The sequence below is a fragment of the Zootoca vivipara genome, chromosome 8, assembly GCF_963506605.1.
Source record: "Zootoca vivipara chromosome 8, rZooViv1.1, whole genome shotgun sequence".
Classification (NCBI taxonomy): domain Eukaryota; kingdom Metazoa; phylum Chordata; class Lepidosauria; order Squamata; family Lacertidae; genus Zootoca; species Zootoca vivipara.
The window spans coordinates 43,500,552-43,523,066 of record NC_083283.1 but is presented as its reverse complement, the minus strand read 5'-3'; the positions used below and the strand labels follow the sequence as shown (position 1 = coordinate 43,523,066).

The window sequence follows — 22,515 nt, the reverse complement described above, 5'->3', positions numbered from 1 at the left end:
TTTCTTTTGCAATTTACAAAGTAAACTGACCACTTAGAACAAGACTTCTCTTGTCTCGAAGGCAGAAAACATTCAGCAGGATCACATGGGTCATGACTTTGCACAGCCCCCATTAGGCAACAGGTTTGTTGGTCTCATTATTATTAGTCATATATCAAAGCAAGCAGACACTAGTGGCCCAAGCTTTAAAGAATATCAATAAAATGGGATGTGGATGTCAAGACTATTCTTACCAATGTTTCCCATTGGAACAAATGCCTGTTACTTTTATGTCACCTTTAGAGACCTCACCATGTTTTCTTCTCCTTTCTAGGTCCACAATTTCCATTATAAAGCCACTTACAGGATAAGGTAGTTTAAAAGGCAAGTTGATGTTTCTTCCTGCCATTATCCCTACCACCCACCCACTGTGCTCGCCAATGTACCTCATCCTCCTATCCAGAAGGTCAGTCTCTCACACATGTCTGAATTGGTTTAATATTTGCTTCTGAACTTCCAAGTAGCAACCCGATGAAACTGATAATTTTTGTCAGACTCACTGTGGCCCAAGGCAGAAAGCAGCTGTACAAACTCAAAATGCAACCCGAGAGGCAAATGAACTGTTCACAGATTTAACAAGATCGAAGATTTATATTGGGAAACTTGTCTTTGAAGAAAGTAAATAAATAGAAAAATGAACGAATAAAGGGTCGAGAAATGTTTCAAAATGGAGTGGGTTCGACTGGTTCCCCAGACATTTGTCAACATTCATGTAGTTTTGCTTCTAAAAACAAACAAACCCTGACATCTTTTCTCCTGAGTGATATTCGTATTGTATTGAAAATGACTGACAATATGAACAATGTAAAAAGAGTAAAATCTGTGAGAGAAATTGAAGTTAAGAACATAAGAATATATGAAAAGCCCTGCCAGACCAGGCCAATGGCCAATCTCTTCCAGCATCCTTTTCTCACAGTGGCCAATCCTTTAGAAGTCTGAACGCAAGATTTGAGCAAAAAAGCACTGAACCCACTTGTGATACCCAGCAATTGGTATTCAGGGCCATACTGCCTCTGACAGTGGAGGTAGAACATAGGCTTCTAAACCATGAAGTTGTCTAATCCACTTTTAAAGCCATCCAATCTGTGGTTGCTGTTAAGCAATCACTTGCATAATTTGACCAGTTCCCTCTTTTTTCCTAAACAAGTTTGTGCTAGCCAACTCAGTAAGACAGAGTCAGCCCTTATTCAAGAGGAGAACAGATATGAAGTTGCTCAGCAGCTGGTGCCAGCCAATCTAGCTCCAAGGCAAGGATGTGTGAACCCTGGCTAGGTCTGATACTCAATGTATAAAAACTAAAGACTAAGTCTACTGGAATTGACTCAGATGGGAACAAAACCCCTTAATCATCGGTCCTGATGAGTTTGCCTTCATTCCCCGTTTTCTAGATTCCTAGAAATTTCCAGGCTTGATGCCACCCTATCCCTGGGTTCCTGTTCACTTCGACAACTAGTCATCTTCTCTGCATACTGTTTTCTATGAACTCTTGAGATTTCACATGAGTTGTGCTCTCAGTGAAGCCCTGTTATCTGTTAAATAACATCAGGAGGAGATGCGTTTGAAAAATTAATACTGTATAATTAAATGATTCATTTAACAATATTGTTACACGACTAAAAACCAGAAAGTGATGTATCACAATGTAACAATTAGAATAAAACTGGACCCTGCAATCATCTGGGGCCCTTCTTTATATGCCTTCTCTACAAGAGGTCTGGAGAGTCACAATACAATTTTTGGAGGGTGACTCCCCCCATTTAATGCTTTCCCCAGAGGCTCACCTAGTGCCTTTGTTACATATCTTTAGGTGCCAAACAAAAACATTCCTCTTCTTCTAGGCATTTGGCTAATTAAACAATCTATGGCCTTTTAAGCACTGTTCAGGGTTATTTGTTTGTTACTATGGTGTGCATTTTTTTGTTTTTATATTGTAAACTGCCTGTGATCCTCGGATGAAGGGCAGTAAAGAAATTTTAGTAGTAGTGCCGTAGTGCCGTAGTAGTAGTAATTCAACAACAACAATAGAAACCTAACACAGATTAAAGACTGGGAGGCTAGATAAAGAATAAATGAGTCAAAATCCCATCAATGTGAATACCTACCACAACTCAGATGGGACATGGTTCCCTAGAGGGGATGCCACAACTGAATAGCCTCCCTCGATATGGGGGCAGCATTCCCTACGACGATAGCCTGTTAAGAAGTTTGCAAGCCTTTTACAAATTGGTTTTCATTGAAAGGATTTGTTGCATGGTATAACCTATCATCTATCCCTTACGAGAAATGCTTTCAACATAAAACAGTTTGTTTCTTTCCATTTGAAATATGTTAAACATAACCGAGTTAACTTTCAAGAAGGGAAAGCAATTCCAACCTATACTGGTTTACTTCCATGATTGTGGCAGTCTGCCTATAAATACTGGGGGTGGGGAGTTTTCTGATTTTCACCTTGTTTCTTCTGCAATGTATCATCAAGATGATGATGTTTGTGATGAAGTGTCTCACACAGGGGCCTGGAGATAATGGATTCAATGGATATCCTTAAAGGATCATTTGTCAATTTTGTATTGACTATTTGTGTTGCTCCAAGACAGGAAGAGATTTCATTTTTTTAATATAGGCTCTGAAGCCCTGAAGCATCTTCTTAAACCGTTTAAAAAGAAATCAATTTTCAGATGGATAAAAGGGAAGCTAAGAAGGGTTTTAATGAACTTACTTGAGCAGCGTGTTCTGGACCTCATTCAGTTGAATCTTAAACAAGGCCAGGCAGGTTTAGAACCTACTATCAGCAGAGGAGCTGTGGCCTGGAAATGCTTGCTGCTACTGTTTAGAATTTGCGGTTCTGGCTCCTTGCGTAAAGCCATAAATTACTGCCTTAGTACCCGAGACATAATATGTAGTTGCACAAGAGTGTAAATTAATTGCTACCACTAATGAGGATAAAAGGGAAAGCAGTTACTACGCAAACTAGATCTCTATGTTTATGTATAAACCAGTACCTTGTGACCATGTTACATAATCTCCTCACAATTATATTCAGGTAACTACACACAACCCTAGTGAAAACTCACTGTACTGGGTAAAAACCCATTTCAATTAAATCTTACAGCCTCTGCTTTGAAATTAAAGCTGGATATGTGTTATGGGCATATGGAAGACACAAGTGAATCTATGCTCTCCTGACAGGATATTCTGTCCAAAATAAATTACTGCAGGGATATTTTAACAGAAGGAACACAGAAGAGCTCAAGTGCACTGACAACTCAAAAAATTTGTCAAATGAAGCAGAGAACATTTCACAGATTCGCAGGTCAGGGACAGGGATTGACTTATCCCAAGTGCAGCAAGGCAAGGACCCACCAACATCCACACTAGTAAGTACACTGGCCACAAACAGGTCTTGAAAAAACTCATGGGCACAGAAATCCAGAAATCTTGTACCTGCAGGGAGCATATGCAACTACTACAATGTGCACAATTTTTGCACACTGCTGTCTGCTCTGCCTTGTCCTTTACCTACCTGAGACAACTGAAGAACACAAGAACATTTCTATTCTCTCAATTTCTTTTTCTTTTTTAATCAGGTACTTGACTGCCAAGTTCAAAATATATACTTTGAATAAAAATTAAGTCGGTCAATCAGTTACTTTTACATGTCATATTATCTTAAAGCACAATCCTAACCATGTCTAATCAGAAGTAAGCCATACTGAATTCAAAGGGGCTTGCTCCCAGGTAAGTGGGATTAGGGTTGGAGCTTTGGAGCATTTTTTAACGGAGAAGTGGTTAATAAATTACATGAACAGCTAAAAGTCATCCTATCCCATTCACATGTGTGGGTTATGTATGCTTACTGGTAATGTCCACTGCAGCTTAATTGCAGCCACTGCAGCCTAAATAAAATAAAATATAATAATCCCACAATCTTTATTTATTTTAATTTATGTCTCACAAGGGATTAATTTCATTCCAATTTATTGTACAATTATAGATTTCTGGGGGTTGAAAACAGAGATTGAATTGGTGAAAATAAAATTTGATGCGGTCATTACAAGAGCAATAATGTGTTAACTACTTGGGATGAACATGACAGATGCAAATGCTATCATAAAATAAAAATATAGAATGAATCTCTTCACTCAGCTGAAAAAATACACATTATAAATTTATTCAGGTATTAATGCAGGCTTCATAACATTTATATCTTAATGTTTGAAAAACAAAACAAAACCATGCGTGTTAAGGAGACAGAGGCTGACAGTATTCAGCGCTGCATTGTTCTTGATTTGTCTGGGCGTAAACATAGGCTGCTTAAGGTCAATGCTGGGAATTGGTAGCAAAATGGTACACAGGCTCTCCTCTTCTTTGGTAGCACATAAAGAGGGAGAATGCACAGAGGAAGACTAGCTTGGCTCAGAGGTCACACAGCTACCAACATATCTGTACAGGAAAAGGAAACTTCAAAGAGAAAGCAGAACTCAAGGGTGGCTGGTACAATAACAAAAAAGGGGCCTGAAACCCAGAACTTACTTTACTTGATTACTGGGAGTGGAGCTAACTCCCTAGATTGTAGAATGGGGTTTACAGGATTACCACAATAGATATTTAGATGTGTTGTATAAGCATGCAAAGGGACGCGGATGGCGCTGTGGGTTAAACCACTGAGCCTAGGTCAGAAGGTCAGTGGTTCGAATTCCCGCGACAGGGTGAGCTCCTGTTGCTCAGTCCCAGCTCCTGCCAACCTAGCAGTTTGAAAGCAAGTAGATAAATAGGTACCGCTCCAAGCGGGAAGGTAAATGGTGTTTCCGTGTGCTGCTCTGGTTTGCCAGAAGCGGTTTTGTCATGCTGGCCACATGACCCGGAAGCTGTATGCCGGCTCCCTCGGCCAGTAAAGCGAGATGAGCGCTGCAACCCCAGAGTTTTCTGTGACTGGACCTAATGGTCAGGGGTCCCTTTACCATTATAAGCATGCAAACAAAGCCTGTTCTGAACTTTCTACTTCTGGAATAAGAACACACTCATTAAATGCCAGAGGATTTGGGGGCTGTGAGGGGCCTCTGAGCTAGGAGGAGGTATGAGGAAACTTTATAGTTTAAATGTCTTCTTTCTTTAATTCCCTCTTCACTGTGAAATGTTTCTATGGAAGGCTGAATGTTGGAACAAAAACTGGGGTGGTGGTAGGAAGATATAGAAGTCATCAGCAAAGAGGAAATGGCAGGAAAAAGTGCTGGAACAAGCTCTGATCAGAACTACATGATTGTCAATGAAATGAAAAGCTGTTACAGGTGTTCAGATAATATAATCATCAAATTTTAGAGTTGGAAAGGACCATGGGGACCATCTAGTCCAACTCCTTGCAATGCAGGAATCTTTTTGCCCAACCATGACATGTACCTTTGCCCAAATGGTTTGATTTCAAACTGCATGGGCAAAACCAGGTCACCTGACAAGAGTGTGATGTGGCCTGCAGGGTAGGGGAGATAATCACCCACCTTGCTGCTCAGATCCTGCTGCCCGTCCTTGGTCTACACCAAAATCACATGCTGGCTTGTTGAAAAAGGTAATATGGGAAGCCACAAAGCAAGACTGTAGCTGAACACATGCAGGGGCAGGAGCCACAAGCCTGGCTGTCTACCAAGGACAAACAAAGGTTTGCGCTTGTCACTGATCCTGAACATCCTCCAAGTTGAGCAGAGGTGAGACAAAGACATCATGCTGAACTCTGGAGGTAGGAAAAGTGCCAGTATCACTACTAGGATGAGCCTCACACATGCTCAGTTTATTCATTTTTGTAAACAGGGAAAGGATGCTTGCAATGGAAATGGTAGAAAGTAAATTTTGATGAGCCCTGTATATGGAGTAGAATTAAATTCAAAATAAGCAATGGGATTTAAGCATCCACCGCCTTATGCTCTTACAAAAGAACCAAGTCAAACAAAGCATTACAGTAAGTGCACAACAGGCAACTTTATCTTTGTTCCCCCCCCTTTACTTAATTACAGGTGTGGACTGGCAATGTTCCTGGGGACAACAGTGTATGGGGAAGAGGATTTAACTCTTTTCTCCCCAGCTGTGATTCCAACACACACACACACACGCACACACACACACACACACACACACACACACACACACAGCAGTTATGAGGCTTAGAAACAAGTTTTCAATGATGACAATGGAAGTGTTTTGTCCCTAAGTCTTCTACCTGCACAGGGACAGTTTTCATTTGGAACACAGCTAGAAGGGAAGAGTTAAACAACTCCTCTCTGCGCTTTGTGGTCCCAATGGAAAAATTGTCCCTATGACTGTAATTAAATAAAGAAAAAAAACACAGACAGCTAAGCAATTAAGCTAACTTCTGGTTTTGCCCTCAGCCAACAACAAATCAGAGCAGCAGACATGAGAATTTGAAAAGAGAGAGAAGAAAAATTCTGATTGCAAAAACATAGCTTGAGATGGTATGCTGAGTGTCGATAACAGGGGGAAGTAAAACTTTTGTGGCCCTCTCTCCCTTCTGTGATTTCATATAATGCATGCCGTAAGAATGCCGTAAGAACAGGTAAGATTTCGTCAGTTGGAAAATAATGCCATCAGATCCAAAGGCTCTTTCTCACTTCGTGGCTGTCTTTTAACAAAGCATTGGGAAACAAATCTCAAAAGGGGCAAAGCTTTCCAAATGCAAAGCCAGCAAAAAAGTGGAACAAAGCCAGCAAGAAACAGCAGAGTACTTGGCAGCTATATACTGAAGCTTCAAACATACCCTGTGGGTGGCCATGGGTGTTGGCTGTAAAGCTACAAGCAGACTCTGTTTAGTCCTGCAATTATACACAAGAAGTATATTAAACTGCTTTGAAACCATATAGCAATTTAAGAGAGACTAGCATAGCAGAAGCTGGGGCGCTAACATCATGAATTCTCAGAAAAGTAAGTTATATGAATTGTTACGTTTCTTCATGCTTGGACACAGAGCTTTTCTTAAATTTTGATCATGGATTTGTAAGGTGGTAGTGCTGCTGGCTGGGCCCACCACAGATTAGTGGGTCCCAACCCACCAGCTGAAGACCAGACTATTACTGCTCCTTTATGATGCCAGAGTTCTGGGTTTTTTTGGATTGCTTGTGAACAACTTACGATATTTTTGTTCCTCATTTATCACCACACTCTTCCTACAAATTTTATAATTTAGCAGTCTAAACTAAAACTGGTAAAAATAAATAAATACTGGCATGTTGCAACCCGTCATATTCTAGAAAGAGCCCAATCTCTCCTGACATCACGAATACTACAGGTCTGGCTTCCACAGATTTTTCTTAATTTCTACAAAAAAGAAAGCTGACACAAGGGAAGACACTGTTGCAGTTAGTTTGTTTACAATTAGTTATTCTGTACCAATAATGGACCAAGACACTATAGCATCACCTGTGAACTGGAAAACACTTGAGGGGGGTGGAATTCATTCCTTAATGAGAGCCGCTCATTTGACTATGTGAATTTTAATGACTTTGTGAGCAGGCACAGTAGATTTTTGTTGTGGTTCAAATAGAAGTGACACCACCACTACCAAGAGCTAATATACTAAATCTAGCAGGTAGTGTTGTATCAATCTCTCTAGATGGCTGCTCAATATCAGTAATGACATAATAACTATTTCCTGTTATAACTAAATGCAATTTCTCCTGACCCAGGAAACAGATTTATTTATTTAAGACATGTACATTCTTACCTTGGAATTTGAATGGCTTAGTTGCCAAACGTTTTGGCTCCTGAACGATCAAAAACTGGAAGAGATTGTTCCAGTTTTTGAACGTTCTTTCGGAAGCCGAAAGTCTGATGGGGCTTCCACACAGCTTCTGGTTGGCTGCAGGAGCTTCCTGCAGCCAATCGGAAGCCATGCCTTGGAAGTTGAATGTTTTGGAACAGATTCCATTTGACTTCCAAGGTACGTCTGTATATACCATTTAATCATCAGCATATCTTAGTGGAACATGTAAAAATAATGCACACAGAGAATAATACCTTTAGAAATAATTATGAAATCTAACTTCAACTCAAACGCTGCATTAAAATGCCTGCTAAAACAAGAAAGTCTTTGCTATGCACCCAAAATTTTGCAAGGTGGGTGCCTATTTAATCTCAGGTGGGCCTACTACACTGAATGCATGGTGTCTAACAAACAGTTGGACCTGATTAAGCAAGGAGGACCCAAAAGTAAAATGTGACTTCCACATGCAGACTCCCAGCTGAATCAGAAACTGAAATGCCAATTGATACTGCACACATAATTCTAGTCACCAATCACTACTTGCTTGAAGCACGTGGGAGGTCTGAAACCAGGCTTCACTCCCACAGACTAAATTACTAGTGCTGTCAAAGATGACAGTGATGATCATCTGATTAGCATACTCAAATCCCTTTTTGCGATTTCAGTCATTAAGTCTATATAAAAATAATTTGAAGGTTTAAAAAACCTATTACTCAAGCCCAACTCTAGACCAACAGTACTCACTAGAGTACTGTAAGTACATAAAATTTGCAGTTACCCAAGTAACTTGTTTCCTTTAAAAAGAAAGAATATTACATTAAAATTAGCAAAGATGCATCATTTGATCAGGTGCATGTCAGTAAATGCTTTTGTCCAGGACTATGTACATGTTTATTATGTAGCAAATATTTGTCTAAAAATGTAATTATTTTATGTTTTAATTGTTCAGATACACCCTCTATCCCAGATTCTGATGACAGAAAATTCCTCCCTCTTCCAGGTCCAAAAGAAAGCCAACCCTCTTCTTCTAAAGCAGATAATTCAAATGCTAAGTTGGAACCCATCATTCCGAGGTGATATTGAGTGGAAGGACTGACAAAATGCCAACAGAAAGTGTCAAAGAAAAACACCAAAAGAATCTGCTTTATGAGTGATGTGGGTCAGTTACTGGTGGGTTCTGGGTAGAGAAACAAAATCCACTGGTGTGTTTCATTTAGCAAAATGCTTTCTAACTACGACTTTACGTGTATGGATTCCCTTTCAAGTGAAGTGGTTTTGCACCAAGTAAAAAGGTTACAGAGGTCAGAGGATAGAAGTGAGTAAATTAACAAGACTGCCAGAGACATGCAACATAGTCCTTAGAATTACCTTGATTCAGGATATTTTGTAAGGGTGGCCAAGCTGCTGGTATACATGTGCCCACCCACATCAATATGTACCGGTGCATTGGATTTTGTGAGCTGGGCTGGCGTGGGGATGCCTTGATTGTTCAAAGGAGATGCAGGGGACCTAGTGATCAGAGGTCTTGACATATTGGGCCGACTGTCCTGTGAAAAGACACAAACACCATTAGGAATTTGAGTTTCTATTTTAGAAAAGCCAACAACACAGCTAAGTTCATGTTTAAGACTGAATACAACATCACCAGCACCAAACCTCAGTCTCCATCTTTAAATATGGCTCTCTCTCTTTTTTTTATTAAAAAAGAAGTCAGTTAAACTTGAAATCTAGTTACATTGCAATCTTCTGTTTGAAAATGTAAACTAGCTCAGTGCTCACTTCAGAGCTAGATTAAGTCACTAATAATGACAAAATGATCAAAAAATACAAAGGGAGAGGAGAGAAGCAGGATTTTGCTATGTCCCAAACCCACCTATGCACTATGCAGTTAAAATAGGTAAATACAAACCCTCAGCTCTTCCATTCTGCCAACTCTTCTCTTGAATTTCCAATTCACATATCACGCAAACAGAAGAGGAAACACCTGGACTAGCCAACTGTTCATGTACTGTAAAACACGGGGCACCGAGAGCCTTTGAGAAAGACATTTTCCATGTAAATACTGTATTATACAAGTTATGACAGATGCCCCTCTGCACCCAAAGAGGCTGCTATCCCCAGAGCAGCTTCCCGAAGAAATCTCCAAAAGGGAGCACCACAAGCAGATGCAGATGAAACAAACGCCTCAGTCAAACTGGAAATGCAATGTCAGTAAACTGCAAGCACTAGCGCTGTGCAAGGAGTCAGGGTGGGGCAGAGCGAAGCAAAGCATTTTGCTGAAGCCAGCAAGGCAGACCAGTTTCAAAATTCTGGAATGTAAACAAAACAAAACCTGGGCACATTTCTAAGGCAACGGCACTTCCTCCTAACATATTCACTTAAGGATGTAGCTGGGATATACCGACTGAGGATACAGAATTGTTTAGGGTTGATACGCATCTTATCAGCAATAACCTGTGAGGACTCAACTAATCAGATAGGCATAGGGTTGCACTGTTAATTCCAATTATCCATCATAAAATGAGAACAACCCCACAGAGTTATTAGGATTATTGGGCCATTGGGATAAGCATTGTAAATCATTTTGCATATAAAGCGGCTGAGAGGTTGATAAAATTATAATAAGCTTCACCAGAGTATTTATAGTTCTGCACAGCGAAGAACAAACATAAAATTTATTAACACATTTCCATTTGTAGCAGGCCCAAACATTGTACTACCACATCATTTTAAAAGATGAATCTGTATCTGACCATTTAAAATATTATTTCACTAAAACGGTTGGACACTTTTCAATATTTGTGATGTCTGCCTAAGGCTGCCTGAACCATTTGGATCATTCACAGCGAAAAGAGGCAGCTGCATATACTGGACAATGTAACTGAGCCTGCACAAGATAACACTTTAAGGGGGGGGGCTTAAATCTACTACTTTCCTTCAAAACAATAGCTCAAACTTAAAAAGAACAACATGAGAGATTTTATAATTGAAACTAGGTTTAAGGGTCACAGTTGCAGAATGCATTCAAGCTTCTTGGATATTTGGCCAGACAATTAGGTCCAAAGGACAGCAAACAAAGCAATAATGTAAGCAAAGAGAAGGAGTTAAGATGTGACTTCTATCATTGCTATTTGAAGAATGCTATGTTCTTAGGATTTGGAAAGGCTGGAAGCAGCGGCGGAGCTTCATGCTCTGCCACCGGGGGCGGAGAGCAGGCATGCTGCCGCTAGGGACGTGGCGCGCGTTCTGGGGGCGCGTTGTGCGCAGGGGCGGGGGGCGCGTTTGGGGGTGGGATGCGCCACGCACAGAGGTGGGGTGCACGTTTTGGGGTGGGGCATGCGTTTTGAGGCATGGCGGGCAGCCGAGATGGCGCCCCTGGGATCATGCCGCTCAGGGTGCCCTACTTGGAGAACAACAAAAACAGGTCTACACATCCCACAACCACCTTGAGTGGGAAGACTGTACATTCCTTTAGCATAATGCTAGGAAACAGAGAAGAAAAATAAATTGTTTAGGAGATGGCTATAGATAAAATGAAGAGTTTGGGAATACAACAAATAATAGCTTTGTGGTCTATATATGAAACATACTATGGATTGTATCCAATGCTAGTCTTACTCAGAGTAGACCCATTGAAACTAATAGGCACAACTAATCGGTTCCATTAATTTTAATGGGTTTACTCTGAGTTGGATACAGCTCTGTATGATTTTCTTTATGATTCCCCCCCATATCTATTATAATTTATAATACAATAGTGTCAAAAGGACTTGGAAGAAAATATTTTCATAAAGGAAATCTGGCATGTTCTAATATATCATCTTTCTCGGGTTCCTTACTAGAACTTGAACAGCAGGTGATAGTTCTGAAAAATGACTCTTTAAATACTGAAGGTCAGACACAAGTGGGAAAGTACAGTATATCCTATATAATAAAATCTAACCCAAGATTGCTCACCATAGGACATGAAAGTGGATTCTCTACCTTTAATAAACAACACAACTTTAAAACATAGCTCACAATATTTACGTTTACTATAAATCCTTACTAGAAAACAGTCCTTTCCCTGACAAATATGTCGGGCTGATATTTGTTGGGCTTATTTCACAGCAGGGGTGGGGAACCTGTGGCTCTTCAGATGTTGTTGAACTAAAACTTCTGCCATCACTGACCGTGCTGATTGGGGAAGATGGGAGTTACAGCATAACAATATCCAGAGCCACAGGTTCCCTGTCTCTGGCTTATAGCAAAGGAACAGGTGAGAGGTCCCAATAATATGAGCCACCTTTCTACGCAGAACACTAAACCCTTCAAATGGGGGGAGGGGCGAGAGAGAGAGAGAGCCAAAGCAACACTCTTCTGAGATGTACCAACAAATCTTCCATTTAAGATATCTGCCTCTCCTGATCTCATACAACTTCAGGAGTTCCAAGAGAAGGGGAGAGCCATGTGCCCAACAGAATGACAGTCTCATCAATGATTCTGCCATTACTGGTAAGCAATGTTTTGTATGAAGACTGATCTAGAAAGGTTTTTCCATTAAAGTAGTACATGCAAATGCCCTTATCATGCTAGTGCAATATGCAAGACACATATCATTTTGCAAAAGCAGAGACTTTTGTTCTCTATGAAGGATGAGAACGGAATGAAATATGAAATAATGCATCTGACATTTTATACATGGTGTCAGTTAATAGGAAAATGCATACTTTAGGAATGGCACTACTACAGAAATTCACAAACAGCACGTCACTTTGATTATCATTCCCAAAATTCTGAACGCTTTAAAATTCTGCAATGCTTTCATTGAAGCTCACTGTGCACATGCATCCTGGGAGTTCTGGTGTGTATTGTTTTTTAATGTGGGTGCAACATTCATTCTGCACAGGGCCGGCCCTATGGCCAGGGCCCGCCGGCCGGCCGCTGTTCCATGCAGCAGCGCCTTCGGCAGCAGCGCTGCACGCTGAGCCCGCCCGCCCGTCGCGCAGCAGCCCGTCGCCAGAGGTGCTTAAGACGGCCCTGATTCTGCACTTTTGTGACACTTTAAAATACTGTCCTAGCTGAACATATTTCTCTTTCTTGCAATGATTCTAAAGTATGTGTGCACGTAAGTATGTACTACAATTATTTGTCCAGCTTAAGAACACTACAAGTGATGCAGTCTTGATCTTGATCAAATACACACACACAAATATGTATACATGTGTTTTCACAACTTAAAAGACCATGCTGCACTGACCCTCAGGTAAATATGCAAATATACCTGACCAGATCTAATGCTCATATGCAGGTATTATGTAATGCATGCAGTTTCTGATGAATTTCATAATTTCCCTGAATTTTCTAAGAGAAATCAATTCTATACTCAGTAATTTTAGCAGAAAGGTTTTGAGCCACTATTTTTCAGTACCAACAGAGCCAAATATCTACCAACCAAAAAGTCTTTTTTCATACAAATGTGTATTTGTGACCTCAAAATTGCCTTTTCTACTGATGCTGGTTTCTTAAAATCCTTAATGCTCAAATGTTACCAACACTCATATACTATTTTGCCTTGTGTTTTGCTTTCCATTTAAGTTTCAAATTAATTCTTACAACTTTCCTGTGATACATCAATATTATTATCCCCATATTACAGGTTTATGTGAGAGACAGAGAGAGAAAACATTTGAGGAGGAACCTGATAGTCAAGGACCATCATCATTTATATTTTGGAAGCTAGAAACAAGATTCTTATGAATGCTACAGAATAAAAATGAATTAAAACTTAATGGAAAGCTAATCCTTCACTTTCCGTAGGTTCGCATGATGCTAGAATCTGAGTCAATTGCTGTAACCATTTCTTCAATTGTTTCCTGTGTACATGTATGAAATAGTTCTCTCCACTGCTACTACACACACAAACTTTTCAGGAATGAAGAACTCTGAATCACTGCAAATATGATGTCAAAATATGAACTGAATACATCTGTAGGAATGCAGAGAAACATTGCAATGGTCCTACATCCCCTAGACCAGGCATCCCCAAACTTCGGCCCTTCAGATGTTTTGGACTACAATTCCCATCTTCCCCAACCACTGGTCCTGTTAGCTAGGGATCATGGGAGTTATAGGCCAAAACATCTGGAGGGCCACAGTTTGGGGATGCCTGCCCTAGACAAATTCTCTCCCTATCCCTGTGTATGAGAAACTATTTTTTAAAAAAAAAAAAACAACAGAAGCAATCAGAATCAATACCAAAACCATGTGATCGGCTTCAAATCAACTTGGTTTATACATTTGTACTAACACTTATTTATTCAAATTAACATCATGACTGTTCCTAACCAAACTGCACCACAGCTGTTCCTATTAGAACAAAATATACATGAAAAAGCTCTTCTTAAAAATCACTAAACAATACTGTCAATTATGTATGCAGATTGAAACCTAAATATCCTGCAACAGGATATTGTATATTATATGCCATCCCTATAACTTAGAGGGGGGGGAATTATCTATACATATAATTAAATAAATATATCTTCAACATGCTCCCTGAGATGTCAACAAAATATTTAAGAACTGGCTATATTTGATACTTCTCCCAGTCCTGCCCACAATCATTATGGAGTCTCTGGCACAATACTGCTGCAACCTGAGACACCTACAGCATTTTTAACATTCATATCCTGCTTGCAAAATATTTAAGAACTGGCTTGCAGGATATGATTCCCATTAGCATCTGGCTAACCCCTGTGAGAACAGGATGCTAGGCTACATGGGCCTTGGGCCTCTGATTCAGCAGGGCTCTTGTAATGCTTTTGTACATTTACTTACTCACACTTTTAAAGGGATAATATACAAAGTGGCACACCTCTGTACACAAACTAATGCAATATTAGGATAACAGCCATAACTTACTACATGCAGTATGACAACACACCACAGCTGGCACTCTTAACTGCTGTGTTCTCTAATGTGGATAAGAGGACCATCCACTGATGTTTTTTATTTTGTAAATCTGTAATAAAATAACATCGATCAATGCCAACATCCTTTGGCAAAGTTACTTTGGGAAACAATAGAACTGTGCCAAATTTTCAACCTCATAAATTTGGCAATGCCACATATGGGTAAATGCCGGGTGCACCCGCAGCCCAGCAACCCCGGCCAGTATGGCCAATGATCAGAGATGTTGGGAATTGTAGTCCAACAACCTCTCGAGGGCCACAGGTTACCCATCCCTGTGCTATATAGGAATTGTCAGGGAGTGCAAAGTCATACCATCCTCATTCTGAATCCCAGGCCCACTCTAGCCATGCCAGATTCCAGAGATATGGAATGAAACATCTTAAGCATGCATTCCATCAACAACAGTGAGATGTACGCTCCTACAGTCTATGTGCATTCAAATGCTCATTCCAATATGCATTCCAATATTCAACAAGCCTGACTGACGCTTCTCATTTTCATGCGCTGAGTGCAGCAAAAGAGGGACTTTCAGCCTTGTTGCAACAGGGTCAAATGTCCTTCTTCCACAAATACTTTCATGTCTTCCAAATATCCCCCACACCCAATTCCCCAATGAAAGGGTGGTTTTGTAGGACATAAAATTGTATGCAGGATATTTAATCCCCAAGTTTTGACACAGCTCCAGGAAACAATATGTCTTCCTTTGCGGGGGTGGGGTCAGAGAGCGAATACCTGATTGTTCTTGACTTATGCCAAGGTAGTTCACTCTTCCAGGTTTTGACAAAAGTGATTGTTTTCTTTTGCCTGCACTTACGAAGCACAGAAGTACTCAATTATTTCTTTTGGAACTTCAGTGGCACATTCCCTTGGGATTGTTCCAGATCAGCTACCTAATAGCAAGGAGAAGCTAACACCCATCGTAAAACTTTCGGAAGGTGCATTAGATGTTTATTCTCCCCTTTGCAATTTCACCCTCAGAAGTGGAAAAAAACACTGCCAATTGCCATCTTGGCTGAGAAAGCAGAGAGATAATTTCAGGTTTGGACACTCTGGGGTGACAAGAGACATCACCTTTACAATCCAGTGGCTCTTTTGAATCAGAGGTTGGCCAGTGATATAAAAGCAACCCCTCCCCTTGAATCTGCCAGCCTCTTCTTTTATCAACTTTAAAAAATATACGTATTCAGCACTATCATCTTGACATAATGCACATATACTACAGAGACATGCATGTATATTACAGAGAAATAGTGTATTAACTAGTGAATAAAGCTTGTGTTCTACAAGAATAGGAATCTTCCTGACTAACATTGCAAATGCTTCCGGGTTAAACCACAGAGTCTAGGGCTTGCCGATCAGAAGGCCGGCAGCTCAAATCCCCGCAATGGGGTGAGCTCCCGTTGCTTGGTCCCTAATCCTGCCAACCTAGCAGTTCTAAAGCACCTCAAAGTGCAAGTGGATAAATAGGTACCACTCCGGCGGGAAGGTAAAGGGCGTTTCCATGCGCTGCTCTGGTTCGCCAGAAGCAGCTTAGTCATGCTGGCCACATGACCTGGAAGCTGTACAGTGGCTTCCTCGGCCAATAAAGCAAGATGAGCACCGCAACCCCAGAGTTGGTCATGACTGGACCTAATGGTCAGGGGTCCCTTTGCCTTTATACGTATAGTTGGACCACAAAGAAGGCTGATTGCCAAAGAATTGATGCTTTTGAATTATGGTGCTGGAGGAGACTCTTGAGAGTCCCATGGACTGCAAGAAGATCAAACCTATCCATTCTGAAGGAAATCAGCCCTGAGTGCTCACTGGAAGGACAGATCCTGAAGCTGAGGCTCCAATACTTTGGCCACCTCATGAGAAGAGAAAACTCCCTGGAAAAGACCCTGATGTTGGGAAAGATGGAGGGCACAAGGAGAAGGGGACGACAGAGGATGCGAGGGTTGAATAGTGTTCTTGAAGACCCACATGAGTCTGACCAAACTGCGGGAGGCAGTGGAAGACAGGAGTGCCTGGCGTGCTCTGGTCCATTGGGTCATGAAGAGTCAGGCACAACTAAACGACTAAACAACAACATACGTATGGTGGTGCAGGATCATGTGTGCCACACATTTATTAATAGTATTTTAAACCTGCTCTTCAGCTCAAAAAGTACAGGAAACCCCTGTTTTGCACGCATTCAAAGAACATGCACCCTTGCACATGTGGGTCATTTTTGGAACTGGAAAAGGGCGCAATGGAGGCTGGATGTAACAGGCAGGCATATGCGTGCTCTGCAGGAGCGCACAGTGACTTGAAACTCAACCCCCACGCAAATCAGGTCTTGCCTGTACCTCAGACCAGCTCACAATGATCAGTAATAAGACTCTCCCTACGCTCAAGCTCACAATCTAAAAACAAAACAAAACACCACACCACAACACAAAAGGTTAAGGGTTTGGGAGGAAGGCTGGAAAAGGCACACAGACTAAGTACTGGTGCATTTCGCTCCATAATGGAAAGAAACACCAGGAATACCAACAGGATTTTGTGGGCTGGTGAACTGTAGGTGAATTGTGGCCTCATATCCACCCCCACTCCACAATCTATTAGCAAGAATTGCAACTTATCCACATATATTAACTTAGCCTAGCCTACCCCACAAGGCTGCTATTCCTAATATTTTTTTGATTTCTTAGCTGCCCATCACTGTATGGTTTAAAAATAAATTACAGTTACATGAAGAGGGTGGCTCCTACTGCTGAGATAAGGGGGGGGGAGGTAGGTAATGTACACAACTGAGAGTTCCTGAATGAAAAGCAAGTTACAAATATGTCATTCACAATAGCCCCCTTGCTTTAATTGCAACATTTCAAAGTCCTCCTATTCACAGCAAAATACCCAAACAAACAAACTGTTTGCCAACCCTGATAAATAAAAACAAGCAAAAATGTACTCCCAAGTATGTGCAGTTTCACAAATTTAGCATTTGAACTACCAACTCTCAGCCTAGCCTACCTCCCAGGGCCGTGATTAAGATAAAAAAAGGGGGGTAGGGAGAAGGGGAAACAAGGTAAACAACCTTGAGCTCCCAGGAGAAAAATCAAGATACAAATATACAACAAGCGGCAACAAATATGTGCAGTTTCACAGCTCTCAGCAAAACTCATGCACAAAACATTTTGCCAACTCTGATAAACAAACAGAACTACTACTGTGTTATGCTACAGTCCCTAGATGAACCTTGCTGCAGCTGCAAAGTGTTTGCAGCTTCATTTCACATTTTTGTTTATGGTGATTGTATATTAATAAATAACAGCCCAGTGATGACAAGCAGAGTAGTGACTGGGTGGAAAACATAAAAAAGCAGGGTGGGAAGCTTACAACAGCACCCTTTTTTCTAGTAGGAAGGAAGCCTCATTTATTTCAAGGAAATTGCTTTTGAATCAAACCTACCAAAATCAGCAAATTATGTTTTATTCTGTAAAGGAAGCCCATTGGGGGGGGGGTTGAAGAAAGTATTGGGGACATGGAGTAAAGCACTTAAACATACCGGTACATACCTTAGTATCTTCCTCCATCCTGCATATCACAGGAACTAGTCTCTCCTATTCTATTATACTGCTCTGGGAGAACTTCCTCCCAAGTACCAGGTGCAGGTGGTCCACATACCTTTCTTTAATTGCTCAGCAATGGTGATTAAGCATCCTTAGCAATGGTGCTTACTGCTAATTGCTGCACCCTTAAAACTGCCTCTGCTTTCTGACTTCCTTCAGGAATATTTGATTGACTTTTTTTTGTAAAATAAAAAATAAAACCAAGAGGCAGGAGCCCCTGCTGGCTCATAGCCTGGTACATGTGTATCCCCTGTAACCCCCTCCCCCTGTCAGCAGCCCTGGAGGAAAACAGCAGTTATGATGAGTTAAACTTCCATAAGGAAATGCAAACTTGCATAAAGAAAAAAGCAGCCTACTAGGATTAGAATTTTGCACATAATGCGAAGAGAAATCATGTCCTTTTGATGTTCATACATGCCATTTAAAATAAAGGTTAGTTTCAATATAATGAAATCACGACACATCACACAGAGACACGGAGGTATGTAGAGTTGTTTCCATATGGATTCAGGAAAGCAGACTGAAGAGGTTGTAAAAGACCTGTCTTCACCCTTTGTGGAAGAACTGCTCCTCAAATCCTAAAAGCCACAGAAGCATGGAAATGGTGCATGAGGAAGATGGCATGCAGGCAGTAGGTGTAAAGCTGAGAGGAGAGCAAGCACAAGGCCATGCAGGTCACTATGCATTTCATGGGATAAGAAGGCATGCAGTTGTGTTTCACTCAATGTAGCAGTGCTGCAAAGCTCAGAGAGAGCTGGCTTCTGGGTGAACTGTCAACCAAGCTTCAGGTCTGACCAAGCAACAGAAAGCTTGATTTGTGGAGTGGGGGCGGTGTTGTCATGCTCCTTTTCTCCTCTGAAGCCAGCACACTACGTGGACTAAGGAAAAGGCAAAGAGCTGAATTCTCTCATGCAGTTCCAATAATACTTTATCCTACTGTATGCTTTGGAGGGTGTCCCAGAGAAGCACAGTGGGAGAGCACTTTAAACCAACAGGAGGCAACACAGCAGGCCTCCCACCAATCCTATCACTCTAGCCCAGGCATCCCCAAACTTCGGCCTTCCAGATGTTTTGGACTAAAATTCCCATCTTCCCCAACCACTGGTCCTGTTAGCTAGGGATCATGGGAGTTGTAGGCCAAAACATCTGGAGGGCTGCAGTTTGGGGATGCCTGCTCTAGCCCACCATTCCCTGGTAAGGGAGTTGCAGAGGTGGAGGGGGTTGTCCCAAGTAGGTATGCGTGCTGTTTATTCCTGCAAAAGCATTCTGGAAGTTCTCCTGCACAAGCCTCAATGAGATCAGCACAAGAAAACCTCTAGGTAGATTGTGCCTCACACAATCTATCATGCATTATCTATTTGTTTAAGCTACCATTTAACATGATCCATAATGTGTGCATAGACTAATCAATCATGTATTATAGTCACTTGAATCTATTTATCTGAAACTGGGAGTTGCCTTAATAAGGTTTTGGTTTTTTTAAAATCAACTCCCCCCCCCTCCAAATGATACTGTTTTGTTTGGAAGACTTTGTTAATTAGCATCTTTTTCTTCTTCTTATTTCTACATTAAATAGGAGCCAAGTCATGCCGGAGTAGTAATAACGAATGGGGTTAGTTTGCCATTGATTTGTGTGAAGGGGCCACAGCTGGGATGGCCAGGAGCAAAATGTGGTCACTGAACTCTGCAGTACCAAACGGTGACCTGCAGCTGAATTCTTTACAACAGGAGTATATTTGCTACTGCAAACAAAAGAACATTTCAGAAGCACATTAGTCTGAGAAAGTGGTTTTTGAGAAGATGAAAGAAAAAAAAAGAAAACCTTGCCACTTGAAAACTGCATCACATTGCATACCACGGCACAGTTATGGTGGCAACCCCAGAACATTTCTTTCCACTGCAATTACTAAACAAGAGAAATGCTACTTTATCTTCAGGGCCTAATTAGATATTACACAAGACACATAACTGCCACTGCTCTGCATTGTGTTCCCTGGTAAAATCCTTTATGAATATTTGTTCTGCAAGTTGTGAATAATCATCCAAGTATATACTAAGGACATTAACAGTATTTTTCTTTTTGCGTATTCTGTTATATAATATTTCAAGAAAGAAAGAAAGATTATGATACCCAGTATTTCCCCTGCCCCTCGCCTTCCTACCTGCCAATATTCCAAAGCTCAGAAATAGAGCAATATGGTGCCTCTGCTCATTTTTGTCATTTACCTTCACCCATCCCCATACACATGCATACATATAAGCACACACCTTAACACATTTATTCGTAAAGGGCATAAAAAGTAAGCAATAGATCATTTGAATACAAAGGAATCCTAAGAAGTATTATCACTGTATGACCAAAGGGAAAATGAGCATCCCTTCCAGTAAAAACAACTTGCTTGTCAAAATAGAACTTCCATGTGCAGCAATTGTCTATCTGAGGTCAGGTTTTGAATTCGATTTATTTGGTCACAGGATCATTAAAAGACTGCATTTCCATAAGATCAGCCGAGACCCTCTGCTTTCCTTTTAAAATATCCTCCCCCTCCCTTTGTGGCTTTTTGCCACCCACCCCTCTCCTTGGTTCTGTGCAAACTCTTTTCAAGGAGTTTTGACGTGTAAATTTCCTCCCGAATAAGCTTCAACAAGATTCCTTTCAATTTTATTTTTATTTGATTACTCATTTTAGGAAATGATAATTTTGTAGTCATTTAAGGTTCCATGTAAGGTGAAGAAATGCTTTTTGCAAGTCTAAAGTAGAAAGTGCCCTTCCATTACAATCCTAATGTAGAGCAGAGCTCGCCAGGAAACTGCCTCTGGCAGGAAAAATGCTCACACACCCCTTACTTTCCTGTGTGTAGATCATGTATAGTCTGTAAAATGACTTGAATTTAGCTATTTAAACACATTCAAAGTTCTGAAGGGATCATAGAATTGTAGAGTTGGAAGGGACCCGAAGGACCATAGTCCAACTGATTCTCTACCTCAGCTTCCCGCCCCTCTTTCCGTCCCTCCAGAAATTCGTTCTCACACAGTAGCAAACCCACAGGGGATCCTATCTTCTGATTCACTGGAGCAGGCATCCCCAAACTCTACCCTCCAGCTGTTTTGGGACTACAACTCCCATCATTCCTAGCTAACAGGACCAGTGGTCAGGGACGATGGGAATTGTAGTTCCAAAACAGCTGGAGGGCCGAGTTTGGGGATGCCTGCGTGACTGGAGAGAGCCACGCAGCCTCTCCAGATTTTCCAACTCTCCCTCTCCCTGTATTGTGTTGTAAAATGAGCCTTCTTCAGCTTCATGGGGAAAGAGGAAGGATGGAACTCCTGCTGCCATTCACTTTTTCATCTTTCTCTCTGGCTGAAGCCCAGACATGTTGAGAGGCTGGCAGCCTCAATGGCGCCCCTCTGGAGGTTTCACCCAGGGCAGAAACCCTGGCTTAGACCCCCTCCCCCTAGCTATGGCTCTGGATCAGCAATCATAGCAGCCATAAGTTGGGAGGGGGGCAGAATTTCACCATTGGAGCCCAAAATCACAGAAACGTAGAATCATAGAATTGTAGAGCTGGAAAATGGCATACCATCATGTTTCACTAGGCTTCAAGTGCAATTATTTGCAGATTTCACAGAACAGGAAGAAGCCAAAAAGCTCCTCCAGCTCTAACACAGGACCCTTCAACTATAGAGTCCAGGCCCACAATAGTGTACTATATTACCAGCAAAAGAAAAGACAGCACACTCTGGGAAAGCAAAGGGCACAACAATGGCAGGCTACACAATATGGGAAGTCCCAAAGGTGCTTGTAAACAGTCAGTACCACTCATGGCAAAGAGAAAGGAAGCCAGCTCTCCTTGTAGCCTTTTTAGAATTACCTGAGGAAGAGCTTGTGGATGCTTGAAATGTACTGGACATTTAAAGAGGAATTGCATTTCAGATATTTATAACCACCTTTGGGGGGCTTTTCCTTTCATTTCTTTGTGTACATCAAATGGCTCCAGATGACTAAAGCAAGTGAGCCAAGACACGTCTCAGGGGATTATTTTATGTTCCTTGAGATAGTTTCTCAAGTCAGGCAATAGGGATTTATATCAAGCTGGTGCAACTTGCAACCCACCAAGATGAAACTGCCCACCAGCCATATATTGTGGCTTGCCAGGTGCTTGACAACTT

The 22,515-nt window shown here is 41.3% G+C and overlaps 1 protein-coding gene across 5 annotated transcripts in view; it reads right to left on the bottom strand.

Moving 5' to 3' along the window:
• KCTD1 (potassium channel tetramerization domain containing 1) overlaps positions 1-22,515 on the bottom strand; it is a 56,551-nt gene that overhangs the window by 18,242 nt on the left and 15,794 nt on the right. For 3 of the 5 annotated variants that reach the window (XM_035125392.2, XM_060277867.1, XM_060277866.1), the window contains exon 2: positions 9,170-9,348. In XM_035125392.2, the coding sequence (XP_034981283.1) occupies positions 9,170-9,333 (164 nt within the window). In that variant the 5' untranslated portion in view covers positions 9,334-9,348. Of the gene's footprint in view, positions 1-9,169; positions 9,349-9,710; positions 11,067-22,515 lie in introns of those variants that run through there. The other 2 variants (XM_035125391.2, XM_035125390.2) reach the window with 2 other exon arrangements.